Raw genomic sequence first — 23,345 nt, 5'->3', positions numbered from 1 at the left:
AAGAGATGTAATCTTAGACTAAAGGATAGTCTTTTGAATGGAATAATTTGACCTTTTTGAAAAATTCCCTCCATCATTCAACTATTCTTGTCTTGCCAACCGCCAAGAACTTTGTCAGGAGCTGTTGCTGGTTCACCAACCAGCCATCAGAACTGATGAACAAGGCCACCCTACACAAGTTAAGTGACGTTCGCAAAGCTGGTGGAGATGGAATCAAAACTTCGTTTCCTGCCTCACTGAGTAAGACACTCTCACAAAATAAACTGGCTGAACGTCAGTGAGTTCTCAGCTTACTAATCAGCATATGGCAAAATATCGTGACAGAGTTTACCTTTTGATTTTAAATAGATCCTTGTAGACCAGCAAATAAGAGCTTCCAGCTATTCCGGTGGTCTCAAGTGGGGAGAAGTTATCCTCATTCCGGGTCCAAAATTCCCTTGAATGGAGTGTGCCAAGTGAATTTACCGACCTGTAAGTTCTTTTGAGAGCAGTGGGACACTGGAACCATCAAGTAGATAAAATGGGATGAGGCTGAATTAAATAAAAATGTTTAAAGTATCCAAGTGGCAGCGACTGTCTTGGGGGTTCAGTGTAGAACAAGATCTGATGCGTACCTTCATCCAAGGAGCTCCCCTCTAGGGAAGGGAGCTGACAGGTAGATGACGAATCTTACTTTCGTGTGATGGAAGCCACCATACAGGCAGGACTTTGGTGCTATGGGGACATGGGGAGAGAATAATTTGACTTAGGTCTTAAAGGATTGACAGGGATTTTTCTGGAGGAAAGAGGTAGGGAGGGGGGAGAGCATACATTCCAGGGAGAGAGAAAGAACATGAGGAAGCCCAAGCCAGGAAAAACCTGAGGAATTTGGAGGCTGGGGTCACCGAGGGTGGCCACAGTCCACGTGGGTGGAGGGGCTCAAGATTAAGTTGGAAATTTGGGCTGGGGCTCCTTTCGAAGGGCCACCTTGTGGGATTTGGCCGTTCTCCTGCAGGCAATGAAGCCAGGTGTGAAGATCTGAAGCAGATGATACAATCAGAAGTGACTGGGAGGGACTTCCCGGGCGGTCCAGTGGTTAGCACTCGGCGCTTCCACTGCAGGGGGCACGGATTCGATCCCTGGTGGGATAACTAAGATCCCACATGTCGTGAGGTACAACAACAACAACAAAAAAGTGACTGGGAAAGATGATCCTCGTGGCTCTGTGGGGAACGTGTGGTCAGGGGAGGCTCATGGTTATGGCTGACGTCCAGACGAGAAGCAACGGAGATTGACCAGGAAGGTGGTCATGAAGGTGGAGGACCAGAAAAAAGCAAAGGTGAGTTTGAGGTGCAATTGACCAAATATGGTGCTGGATTCCCTGGAGGAGCTGCCAGAGCAGAAGGGATTCAGGATGACTCGGGGGCTCTTAGAGAGGTTGGTTTGGGATGGGTGGGTTGCGTTCTTGATGGCACCTTGTAAACACTAAGGACCAATTTCATGTGCAGCGTGTTTATGTTATTATTAGGTTATGAGTTCTTAGATATATGAAACGAGTTCCATCCTCAAAGTGTAAGAATGTTAACTTAAGCGTGAGTATAACCTCCTTCTGAATTTTCTTAATTGGCACTTGAACTTTTCACTCCGAAGGGGCAAGTTATTGCCAATAAAGATGAGAAAATACCGAGTAGTTTCCCTGCCAATGGGTCAGGATGGGTTAGATGACATTTTCAGTCTGAAAGAAATGGTCTAGTAGAAAGGATTAAGCATCAAAAAGTCATGGCTTTTGTATTGTGTGACTAGAGCCCCTGATAATCAGTGTGCATGGCATGCCCCCTCTGAGCTCCGAGTGGAGTTTGCTGCCATGGTCCACCTGTGGGCAGGAGGCTGAACACAATGAACCTTCTCAGGTCTATGGGTCCATGTTCAGTGAGGAAGAGTTTCAGGGAAAGGACTAGACTGATAATCAACTGAATGCTTCATGCATCTTTCTGCACATCCTTGATCGCCCATAATGGTGGCAGAATTACTAAAATAAAGCAAGAGGATGCTGTGCCGCTTGGATTCTCCAATCTTCGCTCTTACAGCAATTTTGAGAAGGGAGTGATGATGGCTAGGTAGTGGGGAGAGAAAGCAGGGAGGGGGGCAGGGTGAGGTTGACTGCTTGCTTATAAATCGAGAACTTGAAGCATTGTGTGGAAGAGAAGGACACACCCAATTATTTTATCATAGAGCTGGTAACCAGTAGCAAGGATCAATTCAGTAAGAAATCATTCTCCCACGGGAGGGATGGCCATGTCTGCAAATGGCAAACAGGCTCTTATCTAATTCCTCACCAGCCAACAGAGGTGAGAAGAGGAGACATGAGAGGAAGAGGAAGACAAAAGCTGTATTGATCTTCGCAACAAGTATTTTTACGTCTTGAAAAGGCCACCCACTACTGAGAAGTTTGGGGAACGATATATCAGCCACCAGTGAGATACCCATTACTTGATACAGCTGCATTTTTGGAGGTGATCATATTTGAAGGTAGGAACCAGATTTTTCGTCTTCATCCCCAGAGCCATCAGGATTGGCAAAAAGTTGCTGAAAAACACGGGTGGGTTGACTATGACTGTAAAGGAGAGAATCTATTTTAAAATTTCCTTAACCTATTTCTTCTGTATCCTTTCATGTTTCGGGCAGCCTTCTCAGACTACTGAAGTTCTGCGTGCTTAACTATATATGCCATGCCGGATAGTATTTAAAAAGAAATAGGTGCCAGAAGTAACCAAACTCAAGTTCTGAGTTTTGTTTTAAGAAGGAAGACCATTATTTTAGATGCATTTGACTATGTTTAGAGACTCACTACCGGCTAGATATGGCAGTGCTCTAAACGGGCTTGCACAAGGAGTGAAGAAATACCACCAGCATTATGCTGAAACTTCTTGATTGTAAACAGGAGAAGACTGTCTGCAAACTTCAGATCTATAGTCTCAATGCTGTCCTTGGGCAAAATTCTGGGACGGATTATTACAAGAATGGTTTGTAAGCTCTTGGCAAGGAAGCTAACTTGAGCTCACTAAGATATAGTAAGTGAACGGACGGATGAAGATGTGGATGAATAAATTGGGGCTGCTTTTCATATGAGGGGTATGTTCCTTAAAATCTCATATTATTTAATACATGCATAAATCAAGACTAATTCCCCCCGTAGGAATAAAGTAGGATTTACATTATTTCAAGGTTTGTACATTAGGTGAAACTTTATTCTTCTCCGTTGCCTTATTTCAAATTTGCATAATTCACATTAGCATAGAGTAGGACTTTATTTCTTTTTTTATAAAGGAAGACTATGGACTTATACTTGGAGATCAAGGGTGTGCTTGACAAACTTTTGACTGGATGGAGACATGTAGGCTTCATATATCTTCATAAAGCCAGGTATACGTATAACTAGTTGAATGATTGCCCTCTAAGGGGGATGACAAGGGGGTCTCCAGAACCATGCTACATGGCTCCAGCTTTGTCCTAATCAGCAAACAAAAGACATTTTCAAATTTGTGATCCAATGATGCCTGGAGGGAAAGCAAGTTTTTCCGATGGCCCCTCATACCCCCACCCCACTGCTAATCTCAACTGGCCTTGAACAATGGACCAAATCTAAGGAGGTGACATTTAATAGAGATAAATATAAAGTCCAGCACTTTGATCCAAAATGAACAACTAGAGAAGCACACCAACAGCTGGGACTTAGTTGTTTTAATTAATAGCAAGTTCAACGTGAATCCGCGGTGTGATACTTCTGAAAAAAAAAAGAGTTTAGCCTTTGGTTACATTAATAGAGGATCTAGAATGAAGAAAGTGATAGTTTCTCATCATCAAACTGTACTCAGTTCTGACTACAAACTGGAACATGTCCAGAAGAGAGAAAGAATAGACAGAACTTGGAATATTTATTCTGGAAAAGACTTTGGGAAGAAATTATTCAAACATATAAATGGTTGCCATGTAGAAGATGAGTTAGGTTTGCATCTTTGTGGCTTTCCAGGCTAGTCCATGGAACTTCAGCCAAACGTTTTAGGGGGTGGAATTTGTCTCAATATAAGGACAATTAGTGTCTGAAGAAAAGAGGGCCATCTGGGGACAGCTGACGTGTTTGGTCATCATGGCGCCATTTAATGGCTAATCAGGAGCACTGCTAGAAAAGAGACTATGAATCTCATTTCTTTCTCCTCTACTCTTGAAGAGTCAGTTACAGATGATTCAGAAAGAAGAAAATAAATGGCCAGTAAATGATGGGAAATCATGTAACTTTGCTAGTAATTAAATGAAAACTCACACAGTAATAAATTGTCAATTAAACCTCAATTTTTAAAAAACAGCAATTTAAAAAAACAGCAATTGTCTGGTAGCAAAAATTAAGGAGAAAAATAAATTCCAACGTTGGTAAGGGTGCAATGAAATTGGGGTTTTCATTCATTGCTGTTGGCACTGATGCCTTTTGGAAAGCTGGTATATAAAGTGCTGTAACATTGGTAATACTTTTGTTCCAATAGTACAACAGGCTATCTACAAAAGACAAGTTGAAAATATGCAAATAGCCACTTGCCTGAAGATCTTCATTGTGGTATTACTTAAAATAGAAAGAAACTGTAAGCAATTTAAACAATGAAAAGGAAGGTAACAGTTGAAGGTGACAGGCCACCTACTCGATAGAGTGTTATATATCATTTACAAAGATAGTCATTTTCACTACAGCTGTAGGCAAAATGCATAGGACATGATATTAAGTGTGTATGTGTGGGGAATTGTCAGCTATGAAATTCTAGAGATGTGATGATTATAATTACATACCAAATAGATGGATATAGCAAAAGATAAGAAGGAAAATTTCCTCTTGAGTCCAGGTCTGCCACTAGACAGCTGTGTCATCTTGGGTAAATCCCTTAACTTTTTTGTGCTTCAGCTGCCAGGTCTATAAAACAGGGTGTTTGGACTCAACGGTCCCCAATGTCCCTTCCAGTTTTATGATGTGACTAGAATGGACCCATTTAATGAAGAAACTGCATCCCAGTGGGATTAAGACATCAGCCACTGTCTTGTTTTCAGACTTCCCTCATCATACAGTGCTTCATCCATATTACATTTTTAGAAATCAGTTTTGAGATGAGTAACAGATGAGAAAAAATAGAATTCCTTGATTCTTCTCAAATAAATTGCTGCATTTTGAAGGAGATTTAGCCATATGTTCTGTAAGTACTTTACTATGGAGTAACATAAAACATTAGGAAACTCTATCCCAAAATGCCCCAGAATGACTGCAACTCAAGATACCGTTGTTTGAGTATTATTTAAAGCACCGTTCTGGGTTTATTCACACGAAACAACGGGAAGAGGTGGACGTCCAATAAGCTGGTTTATTCACTTATACTTGAGTATCTTAAAAAAAGGTCCTTTAGGTGGTCACAAAGCACCTAGCTGATCTCCCTGTGCTATGCGGCTGCTTCACTTTGTTATAAAGCAGAAACTAACACACCATTGTAAAGCAATTATACTCCAATAAAAATGTTAAAAAAAAAAAAAAGCGGTCCTTACCAAGTTCCTGAACCCCTGGTTTTGTATCCCAATCGACGTTATAATGGTCAGAACACATTTATGTTTGTGTACTTACAAGACCATTTGATTCCTAGGGGATCTGAGAAGCAGGGTGACAGACATGAGCTTTCAGGTGATAAACAAAAGCCTCCTAGTCATGCCAGACTCCCTCTGAAATTGCCCTCATCTGTTCAGAACTTTCTAGAAGGATGGTGACTTCTTAGTTCAGAACACTTCCTTTCATCAGGCAGAGCAGGCAAGAGGCGAAGAGAAACTGGTCAGGGGCAGCAGCACCGCTCACCTTCACTCATCCCACCGGTGCAGCAGCAACACGCCAAATGGCCTTTGTGGTCCCTGAGGTACTGGGGCGCAGGTGGTGGGTGGGTAGTTTCACTGCTCTGAGGATTCATACAACTTTGCAGACAGTGCTGTCTGATCTTTTCAGAAAATATTCCATTTTCAATTGTCCAGGAAGAATTTTTAAGTAGCAGAGAGAGCCCACATCTAGATTACCTAAACATTAGAGGAGAGCTTGCGTTTTACTTAAATATGCAAATGAGGCATCTATCCAGCGCATAATTACATCCTCAAGGCAGAGTCCAGAATCTTGTAGTTTTGCTCAAAGGAAACACAAAACGTTAGACATACAGTTCCGCAGCGAAATGCACAGCACAGATCGCAAACGCGGAATACAAGTCACTGAGGAGTGTGTTTTATTAGTACTTTTGATTTCCTCTTTCTTTGCATTTATACCAGGCTGCTTTTAATAAAATGAAGACACTGGTCATTCCTTTGTTTACTTCTTTTGGAGGAACTGGAGAGTGAGTTGAAGAGGGAGGCTGTGGCCCCATTTTGATGAGCGCAGAGGACACAGACGGAGAGGCACGTGAATACAAGGGAAGGAAGTAAAACTGCTTGAACACACGTAGAAGCAGCTCAGAGACATGCGAGTGCTGTCCTTTCAAATCAGTCGCCTGACAATACTCTGAACTTATATTTGAGTCTTTTAAAAAACGGTCTTCACTGCAGGTTACGAACAACTACCAGATTTTTTTCCCTCTCTTCTGTGGAATGGTCAATGTCCCCCGGAGGTCAGATCAGAATTTTGGAGGTGTTATCATCTTGACAGAGTTCCCTCAGATATTCTGATAATCTAACTGGCTGTCTTGTCTTCAGACACCTTGAGAATCACTTACGAAATGTTTGATATGGGCTTTTTATGGTGGGTGGCCACACTTTATGTTTGGTATTGTCATACCCAACTTGGTCAACTACCCGATTCATCAGATTTGACCCAAATGACTTTCTGCTATTCCTCCCAATCAATTCCCCTGAAATACTGAAGATCTGTCAACCAGGAGGGAGCACCACAGCTTTGAAGGTGATTCCAACAGTGCAAATGGACATGGCTGCAACCCTGGCAAACATACTGGATCCTGGAGCGACCACTCTGAGAAGCCTTGCTGGGAATCCATTCCAGCAGGCCCACTAGAAGTGATTTTGCAGTAACACCTTGACCGCAGGAGGTACAGCCTGGGCACCTAGAAGACACCCATGAGTATGAGGGTCCAGCAGAAGGGTATCGGTGGAGACCAGATCTACGAGGGCTGCTGCTGCCACTGTGAGATCTACAGATGGACATAGTACACTAGAACAACCATCACAAAAGGAACCAGAACTCCGAAAGAACAGCCTTTCTACTCCTCCAGCACGGTGACTGGTGCCCTGGGACCTATTACTTGTCCCAACCACTCCTCTCCCAACCAGCTCCTTCGTGCCTCTTAGGGCGTGTGTGTGGCCCTTGAGTGGTGATGGATTAAATCCTGGAAGGTCAGAGTCTCAGGGTTAGGAAAGTTATCCTAAGAAGCCCTCGGGACCTGGGATAGGCTGGCAGGCTCCAGTCCCATTGTATAATTTTAATATATCGTTTGACAATTTCCAAATGAAAGGCACACTCTTTCTTAACCATAAGCTCTAAGGTTCGTGGCAGGAGGCCTGCTGTCCAACAATTCTTCAGGTCAGAGTTGGAATTCTCCGGGGTTCCACAGGTGAGCCCACCCTTAGGCTGTGAATCTGTGTATTTGCAAAAGATGTGTGATTTTCTACTGAAAAACAAGCATGCGTGAGGATAGGCACAGATAAGTACAGTGGAGACTCTAACACCAGACCGTAAAAAACAGAACACATACCCTAGTGCAGGTAAGAAATAGAAATGATTTTACTGCTCAGCATTTGCACGTGGAGACGCAGTGCACACAATACTACGTGGCATTTTTCTTCAATTGATGCAACTCAGTAATTTTTATTGCAACTGGAAGACAATACATCACAGAAACTTTATGGTAGGTCTGGGGAAAAGTGTTATTTACAATAAATGATGAAATAGTTTGTCTTTGGCAATATGATTACATACGAAGAATGCGAAATGCAAGTATGAATGCCTCCAAAGCAACACCATCAGGTCCCTAAACTTCGGCGGACTGTGCCTGCTTCCACACCGCTCCTCTAGGTAACACAAACGCAACTGAACGTCACTGTCTCCTCTATGGTTCTCCCTTTCTAGTCATGATATTGGCAGTTTCATACAGAAAAAAATACCGAAAAAAATTGGCTTTTGAAACCTTATTACTCTAGTAAATGAATTTGGCCATCGAGGTCTATTGGCCAGAGGTCACATGACCCTAAGTATTGAGAGTAAACCTCTTGTCTTCTGATTGCTTTATCACTGTTATTTATTTATTTTTCTGTAAAACAAAAGCAGAACTCAGAAATGTTACAGAATCAGAGTATAAAAAAAATGTACAAGTGTATAATGCTTCCCAGACATACACGGATACTTGTTTCTTCCACATTGTTACCATGGCAGTATAAGTAGTGAGTGTGAATGACAGCAGGAAACTGGTTACTGAATCAGCTGTGAGCGTCGATGTCTCAACATACATACTCAAGAAATGCTGAGTGTTTAAATAACTGAAATTGTGCTAAGGGTTTCATCTAAAAAAAAGGGAGGGGTTGGGAACTCAGGCCACAGTCATGAAAGGATGAAAGACAATTTCTAGGTTTGATAGATTCACCATATCGAAGTCTTTGAGAATCCAATATGGAATATTAACTCTTTGCAAAAAGTAGGGAAGGCTATTCTCAACTTTTGCAAATGAAATACAGTGGACAACACTGTTGCATCTATTCCAAATAAATAGTCTTGATTTCAACACTAACAAAACGAACAGGAAGGGTACTTGTGAGCATGATCACAGTAAGTCAGAAGTGATCTTTCACCCAAGTCTGATTTCAAAAGTAGGACAGACAGCAAAATGCAGCACCATAGACACATTGGTTTCGGCTGTTAAAAGATGGATCGTTTTAAAAATCGGATTTTCCTTCCTTAATTTTTGGTCAGTGAAGCTAGCACTTGTTTGCTGAACTGTGGAAGAATTGCAAGGTCACACGCTATATTCATGATAAAGCAACGGAGCTGATGAGTCTGTGCTTAATTCAAGACTAACCAGTAGGGGAGAGAGAGAGAGAACAGGAGTTGACCACCATCACCGGCTCTCTCTCAAAGGAAGAGGGGTTGACAGATGAATTCACAAAGGCAGGCAGGACTATACAGAACACTGAATGCCACGTGTAAATCCTCATGGGATTCCAGAAGGGGGAACACCACACAACGTATATACTTTGATTTACACATTCCGTTACGAAGAAAAGAAAAAAAAAGACACCATTACAACTTTGTAACTGTGTTAACTGCAATATAAACCAAAGTCCCGGAGTTTTGGCAGGTAACTAAAAAGAGGGTTATCACTTAGGTTATATAGCAAAAGTGTTGATGTATATTATATATAGTAGTATAAATAATAAAAAAGTATTATTTAAATTAGATCACAGTGCTGCATTATGTGCATAACAGTGTTTGATATAGTATTCGAGCTGGGACCTACGACACAAAGGATTTAACTGTCAACACTGGTTAAGTCACAATCAAGAGGGGACACGGAGTTCAAATGTGTTCTTTTGGTGGCAAAAAAAAAAAAAAAAAAATCCTGAAGATGAAAGAAAAGTACTCCTCTACAGAAACATAAAAAAGAAAAAGGCAACATCTGGGCAGCTGTGATCCACCAGAAAGAAACGAGTCCCAACCTGAATCAAGTTTAAAAGGGAAAGAGAAGTCACATTGAGTTGAATCCAATCCCATATGGAAAACCCTCCCATGTAGGTCACTTGTACATAACTCTGATTCCTTCTCCGAGAGCCCTTTGATGACAGAGGCCAAGGGCCCACACACGTGGAGTGGCGGTCACTGAAAGGAGGAACTGGTAGCGCTTGGTGCCGAGCAGTCCTGCCGCGTCCCAGGACTGAGTTGGGCGCAAAAGCCATCCGGACGGTTTTCACTCTACAGAGCCCACAGCCTGAAGCCGTCCCGGGTGAGACCAACATTCAGTGCGATGGCCTTCTCCAGTGGCCCCGTGGTATTCACAGCTATGCCTAGCAAGGGCTAGACATGCTGAAAATCAGCTCTTAGGAAAAGCCTCCCACACATCCCTTCTAAAAACTCAGCCCCAAGACTAAAACCTGCTACAGTTGTCTTGGCCAGGGTTTTCTCACACCACCATCTCGATGTGGGTTGGGTTCATTTTAGTTTCAGATAGACAGTTTTACCAAAGAACTCTTGAACGTATATGTACTGCTTAGAGAGGGGGAAGGGAAGTAGGAGCTTAGGGTATATCATAAGGCTGGGAAAAATCTATGATGCAAACTTTTTCCACATAATACTAGGTGAAGATAAAAGACAACTGTAGAAGCATAAAAATAACTGTCTACGTGTATATCATTTAAGAAAAAAGAGCTTACAATCTCCTTCTCTTAAATGTGTCCGAGGACCAACAGCAAGTAACTGTAGATGTCATGGTGCCGACGGATGTGTTCACGTTTGTTTTCCAAAAGCATCTTCAAATATTGCTATAGTTCCCCATTTTCCCCTCCCCCCTGCCCCACGTGAGTATGTGAGATACTGGAATGACACATGAAACGCCACTTCTCCCAGCAGGAGAAATGAAAGCAAAAACACCACACCCCTTGAACGGTGCTCAGGCAATTTTTGTCAGACTAATGAGTACATAGGCTAGTTTGGAAGCTAAAAGAACACCTGACGTTTGGGAAGAAATTCCAAGACTAAAGTGATTACACTTGAGCAAAATATTCTTTCACAAATAGGCTTGTGCTTAAATTCTCTACTGCTCTTGGAGGAGGGGGTGAGAGAGGGTGCCTCCTGCCCCTTGGCTTGGCAAGGACATGGACAACCTCATTCTGCAATGAATTCACTACAAACGGCCACATACACATCGATACTTTTTTTTTTTTTCTCAACAATCAAAATACAAAGTTAAACACAATTGAGCCATTGTTTTGGTTATGCATAATGTGTATGCCTCCAAAAACAGAAGAAAAATAGAAGAAAGTACCCTCACTAAAGTTTCCCCCAGGTCTCCCAGCGGCTCCTACGGAGGGACTGAGGGAGACTCGGGAAAAATAACACTTAGAAAGCTGCCCGATGAGGTATTTATGCAAAAAGAGTGGTTCTGGAGTTAAGAACACACTTTTATAAGATACTTATCTATTTCTCAAAGAGATCAGAAAAGTAAATCACACACATTGCATTTTATTATTTTCTAAAAGAGGCCTTTGCTCCTTTAGAAAAAGGAAATGAGGGGAGACAGCCCACGGTGGGGTTTGAATTGGAAGAAATCCCCTGCCAGAAACAGTCCTGGATGTTTACCTCTGTCTTTCAGAAGGGAAGTCTGAATTTGACCTTGGGGGTGGGGTGAGGGTGGGGGACTGAGGTGGGCTCAGTCAGCTGACAACACAGAAAGTGTCACCCAGGTTCCACAGCTGTGGATGGCTTTTGGGGTGTCAGATGTTTGGGGAGACAGAGGGAACAGAGCACTTCAAAAAGACATCCTTATTCCCATCTACACCCTGAACAAGTATGCTGGAAGTTTTCAGGTTCAGGTAATGAATCTGACCTGTGTAGGGGCGTAGATCTTTTTTTTTTTCCCCTCAGGTTCTCTCAGCAGCAACCCAGAGGAATACAATGCACCAGTTAATTTTCACCGTCCTGGCTGATGGAGCTTCTGACAGTGCCTGATGCTGGCAGATGGGCTCCACAATGGCCCACCCTGTCCTATCTTAAAAATCAAGATCACCCCAGTTCCCTCCCTCTCCCTCACCATCATATCTTGAGCCATGGGAGTGGGCATTTTTGTTTATGTTTTAAAATTCCCTTCCATGTGGGTGGAAGATCAAATTCTTTTAGAGGGTTCTCTGGATCTCCCCAGATCATTTCTTTTAGGCAAAGATAACAGGAGTTTCTGGTCTGCGTGGCATCATCTGGTTGTCTAGATTCAGCGCTCACAATCTAGGTGGGCTTCATTCCAGGTTGGCTCGTGTGCCCAGGTGGTAGAGACGGCCAGCCCCTCCTTCCCACCATGAGATGGCGTCACGGGAAAACATCTGGGGCTGGTCCTTCCAACACCCGTGTCACTTCCTCCTTCACGTGTACCCTAACTCACACCCTCATCCAATAAGGCCCATTAGTGTGTTTCCCCTTCTCCTGGTGAATTTGCATAATTATTCACTGCCTTTTTCCTCGAAACCAAATCATGGTCATGGTTTTCTCAAGTCAGCGTCCCATAATTCTCTTGATTCTATCATACACACTCACTACTAAGTTTGCCCTCAAATTATTGCGTCATGGTAAACATGTACAGACAAAGAGAAAGGACACACTTTTCAACAGAGAATCAGAGGGGGTCGGGGCTGAAGTGCAGACAAGGCAGTGCAGAGCTCCACCATCCAGGCCCTACCAGAACATGAAGAGATTTTGTATTGCAGAGTAAGCTCCCCAACAGTCAGAATTTGTCCCTGAAGAAGGTTAAACCTTAAACACCTGCTTCAAAAAACAAAAACAAAATAATTGGAAAAAAGGGGGGAAAAAAAACAACGAAAAAAATTAAAGGAAAGGAAAATAAAAGGAAAAAAAGAAGAAAACCAAAAGAACCTCTAAGCCTAAGGGCTTAAAAATTAGAGGCATAGCCTTTTCTCTATTTTCTATATTTATATGAAAATAATTCATGCTTCATGCTAAATACATTGTTTACCTTACAAGAACTTTATTTTTGAATAAAAAAAGTTTGTGTTTTTGTGATTTTTTTTTCTTTTTTTTTTCTTTTTTCAAAGGAATTCCATGCATTGTGGATCAGAAATTTCTGCTGGCTACACTGGCTGAATGTGGAAATCATTGATTTTCGCAAAGATGAACCTTGACTGACATTAATTGCAAACTCCATTTTGAGGGCAGTATAGGAATTTGTTTTCCTTTCTTTTTTGCCATGTTTTACTTTAGTTGTCCATCAATGTGCCTTTCATCTTTTAAAAATACACCACAATACTAATGGCAGGTTCTGTAGCTTTTTGTTTTGTTTTGCTTTCACTTGGATCAAATGGTTTTGACAGACAGAAAAAGATTTGTACCATGATTTCCTTTGTTAACAGCTACTGTAATTTTTTGGAACTTGATTTTCACTTGGGCAGTTAAGAAGACATAGCTTGTTTTTTGCATCAGTTTTTTTCTTTTTCTCTCGTGTGTGTGTGTGTGTGTGTGTGGTGTGTCTGTGTGTGTGTGTGCACACGCGTGTGTGCAGGACCAACCTTCAGGCTTATGGCTTGTGGAACCTTCTCTTCATTTAATGTAGAACAGAATTCAGTGATTAGCAACATCACTAAAAACTGACCCAGTTTCTTCTCATGAGTCACTGACACCTGTTGAACATGAATGGTCCAGTGTCCACCCCGGAAGATGCTACTAGGCTTCACGGTTAAGAAGCACAGAGGACTGGTGACCGCCTACCCACCCCTGCATCGCACGCTTGGGGCAATGCCAAGGGTTTTCTGGCACAATTTGATGCCCAGCGCCACGAACTTGGGTCTGCTCCTTCCTTCTCCTCAGTTGCCTTACGTGCATTCACTCAGCGAACCCAACTGGGTGCACATCCTGACCTTTTAAACCTAAAGGTTGGGCCTGATCGATGGTTACTCTGCACACGTGCCTTCTAAGTGCCAGATGTGTATCCCCGTGGCATTATTGTTGCCATCCCTGTGGATTCAGCCACGGGTTTCTGACAAGCTGGAGGAAGCAATGGTAATTTTGGCTTTTTCGGTTTTGTCTTCAGATAATGAAAAGCTTTTGTAAAACAGCTGAGTGTCAATATGAGTTCTATGGCTTCAATCTCCTTTAAACATAAAATTCTTAAGGGTCCAAAACAAAGGAGGGGGGCAAATTAAAAAAAAAGAAAGAAAGAAAGAAAGAAAACCAAACCAAAAAAAAAAAAAGAAAAAAGAAAAAATAATAATAAATTGCTGATATTGCCACAAATCATTAGAAATCTCCTGACATGCTGAAACCAAATGGCCGTAAGTTCAAAACAAATCAGTGACTTGTTTTTAATTTTTTGTGGTTTCCTTTTGTTCTTTCTGCCCCTTTGCCGTCCGATTGGTGATGTTATTCAAACAGGACCGAATCCCCGCCAAGTGCAGGAGTGACCCCGCCGCCTCTTTCATCTCCTCGTCATCGCTCTCGGGGGGCTTTTCCGTGCGTCTCTTTTTGAGGGGCAGCGTGTCGCTGGGGACCTTCCTTGCCTTGGCGAGGTGCTGGCGCTTCTTGTGCTGGGACGCGTAGCCGCTGTCCCCCAGAGCATCCTTGGCCTCCTTCGGGCTGCGTTTCCTGTCATCATCCTCCGTCTCGCTGTGGCTCTCGTGGCTCTGGAAGCTGCCCTCGCTGCCCTCGCTGCCCTCCTGGCTCCCCTTGGTGGCAAACTCGTAGTGGTCGTCGGCCGAGGAGGAGGAGACGGAGTCGCTGGCGGGCGAGGTGCTCCTGGCGTTGGAGGACTTGGCACTGCTGTAGTTGTGATCCTCCTTGGGGTCTCCACTGACCACCGGGGAGCCACACGAAGGCTCGCTCTCAGTCCGCATCCGGCAGCTGGTGAGGCCATTCCTGCGGGGCGGGGACAGCGGCGGGGAGAGGGGCGGGGAACGGGAGACAAGAGAGGACACGGATTAAACCCCTGTGACGAGACACCCAGCAGCCCACTGAGTTGCCACAGCAGACGCTTTGACATCCAATCCGGCGATGCCCCAACAGGTGGGTCCGCTTTGAAGACAGGGTCCTAAATCCTGACACCTCCGTCTTCCCTGCTTATCTCCTATCACTGACATTTTCACTCAAGTTGTGCAGCTCAGACATCAAAACTACACTCTTTTGAAGTGACAGCGGTGGAAGCGCCATCTCTTCTATTAAACCATAAAAATCAAGCTGTGCTTGGTTTCACATACCCATCAACACCGCGGAGGAGACACCACCGGGCGATGCTGGCTGGGTACTTCAGAGAAAAAAGCCCGCTCTGTTCTAAAGCGGCTCTGGTAGGAGCCTTTTGTTGGAGGACTAAATCTGATGTTCAGGAAAAAGAGATATCTGTCATGTGGTGACAGCTACTCACTCCTGCGTCCCTTCCCTCATTCATTCATTCCACAAATATTCACTGCACACCTAATAGAAATGCACGGCCTTAGGGAGGGTGCCGGGGGGAGGCATCCGAGGTGGAATCAAATCCAGACTGTCACAAAAATGTGCACAGATGAACAGAGAAGCAAGTCATGGTTAGATCACAGACGAGACAGCAATAAGCTACCATCTACTAAACTTACCACCTGCCAGGCGCCCTGCTGCGTCTGCACAGATGATTGCGTTTAACTCTATAAAGTGGTTATATTAGCATCCTTATTTTACGGATGCTGGAAGTGAGGTCTGGAGATGTCTGGTAATTTACTTAAAGCCACACAGCTAATGAGTAGCAGAGCTGGGATGAGAACCAAAGTCTTAAGCTTGAGCTCTTCGTAACATCATCAGACCGACTCTCACTCTTTTCTGATTTCCCTACAACTAGGTCACCTGCTATATATTCCCATTGGGACCCGACAGCACCCATCACACCTCTGATCATGTTATTGTGTCCACATGTCTGAGCAGTGAACGGACCTCCCTTGTGCTTCCTTACTGGCAAAGTGGGTATAGTACCTGCCCCCTGCTTCACGGGGTTGTTGGGCTGAGGATGTGGGCGAACGCCTGCCGGCACCTGGACCAGCGCCTGGCATAGCGGCAAGGACGGTGATGCTTATTCCTGGTTCGGCCATACACTCTGTGGAATGAGCACCAATCCTGTCTGCACGGCAGCTGTGGTTCTGATGGTGCCTGGCACACAGAAGGTGTTCATAAGAGGCAGTGATCAGAGATGAAGACACACAGGTGGGGAGGGTTACTTACAGCTGGAGGGGGCAGAGGGAGGGCACAAGGAGGTTTGTGGAAGACATGGCCTCCCTGGCCTTGGATGGGAGGGCCGGAGGTTTTGGGCAGGGAGGAGGATGTTCCACTGTACCATGTTGGCCCCATTTCCCGTAGACTCATCCACGGGTAATATATTTCTAGATCTTGGGAAGATGGGCACACTTTTCCTTCCTACACAGCCCCAACTGTAAGCACCCTACGTTCCCTCCATAGACAGCACTTCCCACCATAACTATGATCGTGTGGTGATGTCCAGTGTCGGTGGTTCCTGTTAAAGAGTTAGCACCACAAGGCAGGGCCCAGTGGTGCTAGGCCCTGTCCTCAGGGGCTAGCACTGTGCCAGGCACGGAGTGGACCCACAACAGATACACCGAGCAAGTGTCGGAGCAGATGGGATTCTTTGGCAGAGAGTAGGAAGTCTGGGGAGATGGCTGTGGGTCTCCACCAGCACGTCTTCCCAGACACTCCCTGAGGAAGCGGCCCCGGCAGAAAGGCTGTGGGGTGGGCCCTCCAATGAGAGTCAGTCTGGAGCCCCTTCCCTTTCTCTCCTGCCACCCCTGTGGGCCTCGAGGCTCAGGGAGATCCTGTTGCAGGCCAAAGAGAAAGGAAGAGGCGAGGAGAGTCCTTGGTGTAAACGGTGTAGCAGGCATCTCCTTCCTGCTGGTGCTCCGTTAAATTTAAGCTGGTGGAACTTGAGGATACGGGGAGGGGGAAGGGTAAGCTGTGACAAAGCGAGAGAGAGGCATGGACATATATACACTACCAAACGTAAGGCAGATAGCTAGTGGGAAGCAGCCGCATAGCACAGGATGATCAGCTGGGTGCTTTGTGACCACCTAGAGGGGTGGGATAGGGAGGGTGGGAGGGAGGGAGACCCAAGAGGGAGGAGATATGGGAACATATGTATATGTATAACTGATTCACTTTGTTATAAAGCAGAAACTAACACACCATTGTAAAGCAATTATACTCCAATAAAGATGAAAAATTAAAAAATAAATAAATTAAAAAAAATAAAGAGCCCAATGTTCAATTTTAGATTATCTGACCAAAAAAAAAAAATTTAAGCTGGTGGTGAGGAACCCCCCGCCCCCATAATGTGCACCAGCAAAATTCATGAGGGCCGTTATCAAAATTCCATCCTTGCCAGATGCCTTACGATCATCACGATAAACCGTGACAATGACAATGTGTGCATCTGTATGATAAAGTCCTAGCAGGCTCCGGAAGGATCCCAGCAGCTGCCTTGCACTCTGTGATCCCAGACCGACACCCCCTCCCCAAAGTCCTTATAGAAACAGCCTGCCTTTCAAGACAGACAGACTTTGGGGTTCACATCCCAACACTGTTTATTAGTGAGACCTTCTACAGGCCCCTCATCTGCCTTACGGGGCTATGTGACGATAAAATGAAAAGTTCCAAGCACAGAAGACGGCTCTTAGGGGTGCCTGAGAATTCTGACACCGTCCCCTCTCTTGCTGTCTGCCTGCCCAGAGCTCTCTCTGCTGCCCCAAGCAGTCCCATTTTCCTTCTAGGCCAGGTCAGCAGGCTGATGGGAATGCAGCATAAAGTAAGAGGGAAGAGGCTCGGAGACAGAAGTTCCTCACGGGCTTGCCTGTACAGACAGCCCCTGTGCTTTGGGGTATGGTCTCTGCGATACGTTTTCTGCAGACTTCCTGTTTTTTGGCTGTGTTTTGGATGCACAAAAGTGGCCAGGGAAAGATTCCTGTGAGGTGTTACCAAACATGAAACTGGGTAAATGTCATAAACTGTACAGGTAGCTATGAAGAGGTATTAAAGTGAATGAAAATGAAAGTCCCGTACAATGGTTCTCAGGATTGCTGCTGTTGCCGGTTAACTCTTGTGAAATCCCCAAATAATTAGTCTACTGAACTAACCTAAGAGGGTTCTGAATGAACCCAGCTATACTTGGATGAGTTGACTGGGCTATGGTTGGCTTTTAGAAAATCAATTCAGTTCTGAATCCTTATTTTTTTTTTTAACAACATGGGCCTTATGATTCACTTCACTACCACAGTTAAGCAGAATTTGATACATCTCTGAGCACGTATGAAGAGGGAGACGGAGCGGGAGAGGAGAGGGAGAGAATTCCGGGAGCAAAAGAGTAAGAAAAAGGCAAGTGTTGCAAAAATCTAATTCTTAGTGAATCTGGGTGAAAGGTATATATGGTGTTCATTGTGCTTCTCTTTCTTTTTTTTCCACAGGTGAAACATATTTTTAAGTAAAACGTTTGGGGTGCAGGGTAGAGGAGTGGGAGAAATACACCAGAATGAAAGCAACGGTACATTTCAGTGCCTTGCTGTCATAAGAGGGAACGTTCTGAGCCTGAGAGCTTCTTTTTGTCTCTTTCTCTTTCAAGGATATAAGCAAGCATAAACCATAATGGAAAAGAATATTTAAAAATATGTATATATGAGTATAACCGAATCACGTTGCTGTACAGCAGTAATTAACACAACATTGTGAATCAACTATACTTTAAAAAAAAAAACCACAAGGATATAAGCAAGCATGAGAGAAGCACTCAAGACACACCAGAATCACACTGAGACCTTCTTCTTAAAGGCATCATAGAAGTGAAGGATAAGAGAGAAGCAAATCACTTCCCTAGCTCATGAATTCAAGGCTGTGCAGTGCAGGGTCTCTGGTTCCTCCTGGAAACACACTGCACGTCAACAGGGATTCCACAACCCACACCTTGCAGCGCCGGCCCCACACAACCACTTCACAGACAGACAAAGAGAATAAACTCAGGGAGCCCCGTGACTCATCCGAGGTGGCCCTGCTAGATCTCAAAGACGGCTCAGGCAGGAAACTGAAATGTCTCCGTCCCCCCCAGGAAGCAAGCTTACTGTGATGAAGACAGGAAACAACTTACCATTTGACAATATTTCTGGGTGAAAACAGGTACACAGACGTAACTTCACGGAGTCAGAATTACAATATAAATACATCTCTCTCACACTCGATATTGATACAATTAGCTTTCCCTGAGATTTTAGCATGGGCTCCTGATCCATAAATTACACACAAGCTCAGCAGGAAGAGACAAGCTCCTTCAATTATTAATCACTCGATGCAATGTTGTTCATGGTGGGACATGCTGGCTGCACTGACTTGGTGTCAGAGACCTCCTGCTGCAGGGGCTGTCATTCCGGGGAACCAATTACTTTAAAAGAAGAAACCGGGCAACCTGGACATGTTGGAAGGGGGATTTCTAACCACCTCCTTAAAAATCATTCATTAAAATGAGCACTCGATACATCTGAAATGCCTGCCATTTTTCAGTTTCAGCTGAGTTTCTATGTAACAGTACTCACAACACTCATGTGAGCATAAATTAAAGCCACCTGATTCTACTAGGATGACACAGAACCGCATGTTATTCATCTCAAATAAAAACCTGGTATTCATTCTCTTGTCAAATTGGCCGGGGGGGTGGGGGTGGGTGGGCAGGAAATACTGAACATAAAAGGTGAGAAATCACATTAGTTCAGGCCGACAATGAGCAACGCTTGCAACTAACAAGTTAAGGTATAGCTTCTGGTCAGACATGGCCATTTTGCTCGTTTTTTTTACGGGTTCATGATTTGTTCCATTATCGTATCATCAGTATTGATTTCATCAGTGTTGTCTCCACCTTTCACTTGTGTACTAGGGTTCTCTCTCTGGAGCTGGTGGTTTTAAACCTAGCTAGCATTGAGGGTGAAGTTGTCCTCCTTAGGGATTTACTTGAGAATACTGGTCTTTTGCCAACTGTGAAAAGAAGGTGCAATTAATGGGATTATAGAAGCAGCACTCGAAGTGCGGCGCTTCTGTCCAAAACCGACTGTAGGTAGAAAGACACAGAGGACAAGAGATGACCTGAAGCTTCCATTTCCAGCCAGTTGGCAGAGGAGATATTTAGAAGGCATTCTTCCAACTATCATACAAAAGATACTGGATAAAGGGCAGCAACATATTTCTGAGTCATTGTTGGGTTCCCTGGAAAATAAGGGTACTCTTAAAGCTCTACATAAATGCACATGTACCAAAAGGACTTCACACACACACCGACGAAAATCTAAAAAAAAACGGGACAGAATCTGAAACGTGAGCAGTAGGCAACCAAGAAAGGCAGGGTTTTCATGAAGCAAATGCCTCCTCTAGCCCTGGGACAAGAGCCCAATCTTAGGGGGAGGGAGCGGCAGGAGGATTGATTTTGGCAGCTCCCGGGTTTCTGTGGCCCCTTGAGGGGGTTAAAGTGGCCTTGGATGCATTGGTCCCCAGGCTACCAGCAGAAATTTTAAAAGCAAATGCTCTCTTGAAGAAAGCAAGCCACATTGAGGCCATCAGGATTCCTGTATATCAAGTTTAATCAAACATTCAAGTAGAAGCTCATAACCTAAAATCACCAAAAAGGCCACTAGGAACGTATAAATGTAAAAATGCCACATAAAAAGCTAGGACCCTTGAATGATGACGCCTTCAATGAGATCCTAGGGAAAAATAACTGCCCCTCACAGGCAGACAATGGGGATAAAAGCCAGCCTTGACCTCAGCTCCAGATGGAACTGGAGACAAGAAAAGCCTCCCTTGAGAATTTTTAACCACAAGCCTGAAGTCTTGCGGGTATGAGGCCAGAATTCTACTGTGTGGACCAAAAGACCTTAAGCTAAATTTAGTTTCAAGTGCCCAATTGTGCCTACTAGAAGAAAATACAAACCCTTTTTGGAAGAACATACTTTAAACCCAGGCCACAAAGAATTCCCACAGATAAGATTTTAAGGAACATATGTTCACAATTAAAAAAAAAATCATTAAACACAGAAGAAATACACCAACATAAAGAGACAACAGAAAAAACATCCTATAGAATCTGAACTGCAAAGTCTGAAAATATTGCAATAATTAGGCACAGAATGTAAACTATGTATAAAAAAATAAAAGAAGGAATTGACAAATATTAGAAAGAAAGACTGGATTATTAAAACCAAGCAGACAGGTTTTGGAATGCATCAAATAGAATTTCTAGAGCTGAAAAAATATAATCCCTGAAATTAAAAAACTCAATGTAATTGAGTTGTAAAACAAAAAAAGTAAAAAAAAAATTGGTGAATTGAAAGATGGAGCTAAAGATATGATAGAAAATGCAGCAGAGAGAGATGAAGAGATTGAAAATATGGAAGAGAGATTGGGTAATAACGGCACACAGTAAGAAGATCCAATATAAATCTAACTGGAGTTCCAGGGTGAAAGGAAAAATGGGGAAGATCCAATCCCAGAATAGAAAATGGCTGAGAATTTTCTAGTTTTGATGGAAGTTACCAATCTTCAGATTCAGAAAGCCAACAAATCCCATGGAGGATAAATAAAAAGAAATGCATATCTAGAGACATCATAGTCATCACAGACAATACAAAGAAAAAAAAAGGAGTAGAAAGGAAACACATTACCTAAGGAGAAGTAGCAATTAAGATAAAACCAGTGACACAGATGAAAGCGGAACAATATTCTCAAAGTGAAAGAGAAAAAAAATAACTGTCAAACTACAATACTATTGTCTAAGAATGAAGGCAAAATAAATATGTTTTCAGACAAAAATTTAAGACTTTAATTAAAAGCAGATACTCATCTATAGGACCTTCTTAAGAATATTTTTCAGGAAAAAAAAGAAAATGATCCAAAAAGAAAGGTCTGACTTAGAAAACAAACTTATGGTTACAAAAGAGGAAAGGTGGAGGGGAGAGATAAATTAGGAGGCTGGGATTAACATATACATACTACTATATATAAAATAGATAATCAACAAGGACCTGCTATATAGCATAGGGAACTTTACTCAGTACTCTGTAATAACCTACATGGGGAAAGAATCTGAAAAACAATAGATATATGTGTATGTATAACTGAATCACCTTGCTGTACACCTGAAACTAACAACATTGTAAATCTACTATACTCCACTGTAAAATAAAAATGAAAAATAAAAACAAGAAGAAAGGTCTCAGATGCAAGAAAAAAAATGATAAGCAAAGAAAATGTATTCAGGTATTGACCAGACAATACAATAGAGTCGTCCCTTGGTGTCTGTGGGGTTTTGGTTCCAGGACCCCCACAGGTACCCAAATCTGCAAACGCTCAAGTCCCTTATATAAAATGGTATAGTATTTGCTTATAACCTACGCACATCCTCCCATATACTGTAAATCATCTCTAGATTACTGATAATGCCTAATTCAATGTAAATGCAATGTAAATAGTTGCTGGTGCACAGGGCAAACAAATTTTCATTTTTGGAACTTTCTGGAATTCTTTTTTTTCCCCGAATATTTTGATTGAATCTATGGATGCAGAATCTGTGGATACGGAGGGCTGACTATAATAACAACTGACTTAAAAAAAACAAACAAACGAGAAACTGAAATAGAACTAAAGTCCTCGACAAATGTAGCATATCATTTGGGAGGTGAAGAGAACAGAAGTTAAAGCATTCCAGGGGCCTTGTATCGATCAGGAGGTTAAAGATACTGATTAACTCTACACATTTTAAAATATTCATGTTAAAAGTTCAAGGATCAACACTAAAAGAAGAGAAAAATATATATAATTTCTAAACCATCAGAAGAGGGGTAAAAGGAATGAGGAGTGGAAGAATCATGATCAATTTAAAACAATGTTAGAAAGGAATCTGGAAAAGGGGGGACAAACAAATGCAAACTAAGATGGTAGAAATAAATCCAAATATGTCATTTAAAATGGGCTAAAAATCTTCATTAAAAGGTAAAGATCATTAACACAGACTTTTTAAAAAGCCATATGCTGCTTATAAGAGATGAACCCAAAACATAAGGATTAAGAAAGGTTAAAAGTAAAAGGAGGAAAAACATCGTGCCATGCTGGTGTAGCTACATTAAAACCAGATAAGATAGATTTTTAAGGCAAAAATCATTATTACAGATAAAGAGAGTCATTAAACATTCATAAAGGTTCAATTCACCAGGAAGATATAACTGTTCTAAACATGGAGACCTCCAATAAGATAGCTTCAAAATACACTCCAAATTGGAAGAGCTATAAGGAGAAATGATCAAACCCACATCTCCTTCCTTCCCTCCACCAGCCCCCTCCCAAAACACACACAGACATGGTTAATAGGTAGATTTGATCTAATGGACATACATAGAACATGTGCTCATAATGGAGAAGGTATATTATTTTGAAGCACACACAAAATATTTATAAAAACTGATATACACTACTAGACCACATAGCAAGTCTCCACAAATATCAAAAAAGCAGTATCTTACAGGTCAATTCTCTGACCACAATGTATTATAATTAATAATCAATGTTGAAGAGGTAACTAAAAGCAAAAATAAGAAATAAC

General features: G+C 42.8%; 1 protein-coding gene across 8 annotated transcripts in view; it reads right to left on the bottom strand.

Moving 5' to 3' along the window:
* Positions 1–7,785: 7,785 nt before the first annotated feature.
* The window catches only part of FOXN3 (forkhead box N3), a 405,750-nt gene continuing 390,190 nt past the window's right edge, over positions 7,786–23,345 (bottom strand). For 5 of the 8 annotated variants that reach the window (XM_082647216.1, XM_082647219.1, XM_082647220.1 and 2 more), the window contains 2 exons: positions 15,689–15,862; positions 7,786–14,608 (listed from right to left, as the gene is read on the bottom strand). In XM_082647216.1, the coding sequence (XP_082503342.1) occupies positions 14,059–14,608; positions 15,689–15,862 (724 nt within the window). In that variant the 3' untranslated portion in view covers positions 7,786–14,058. The remainder of the gene's footprint in view (positions 14,609–15,688; positions 15,863–23,345) is intronic. The other 3 variants (XM_082647221.1, XM_082647222.1, XM_082647223.1) reach the window with 1 other exon arrangement.

Source organism: Grampus griseus (genome assembly GCF_964374135.1).
Source record: "Grampus griseus genome assembly, chromosome: 2".
Lineage (NCBI taxonomy): Eukaryota > Metazoa > Chordata > Mammalia > Artiodactyla > Delphinidae > Grampus > Grampus griseus.
This window is presented reverse-complemented; position numbering and strand designations above follow the sequence as displayed.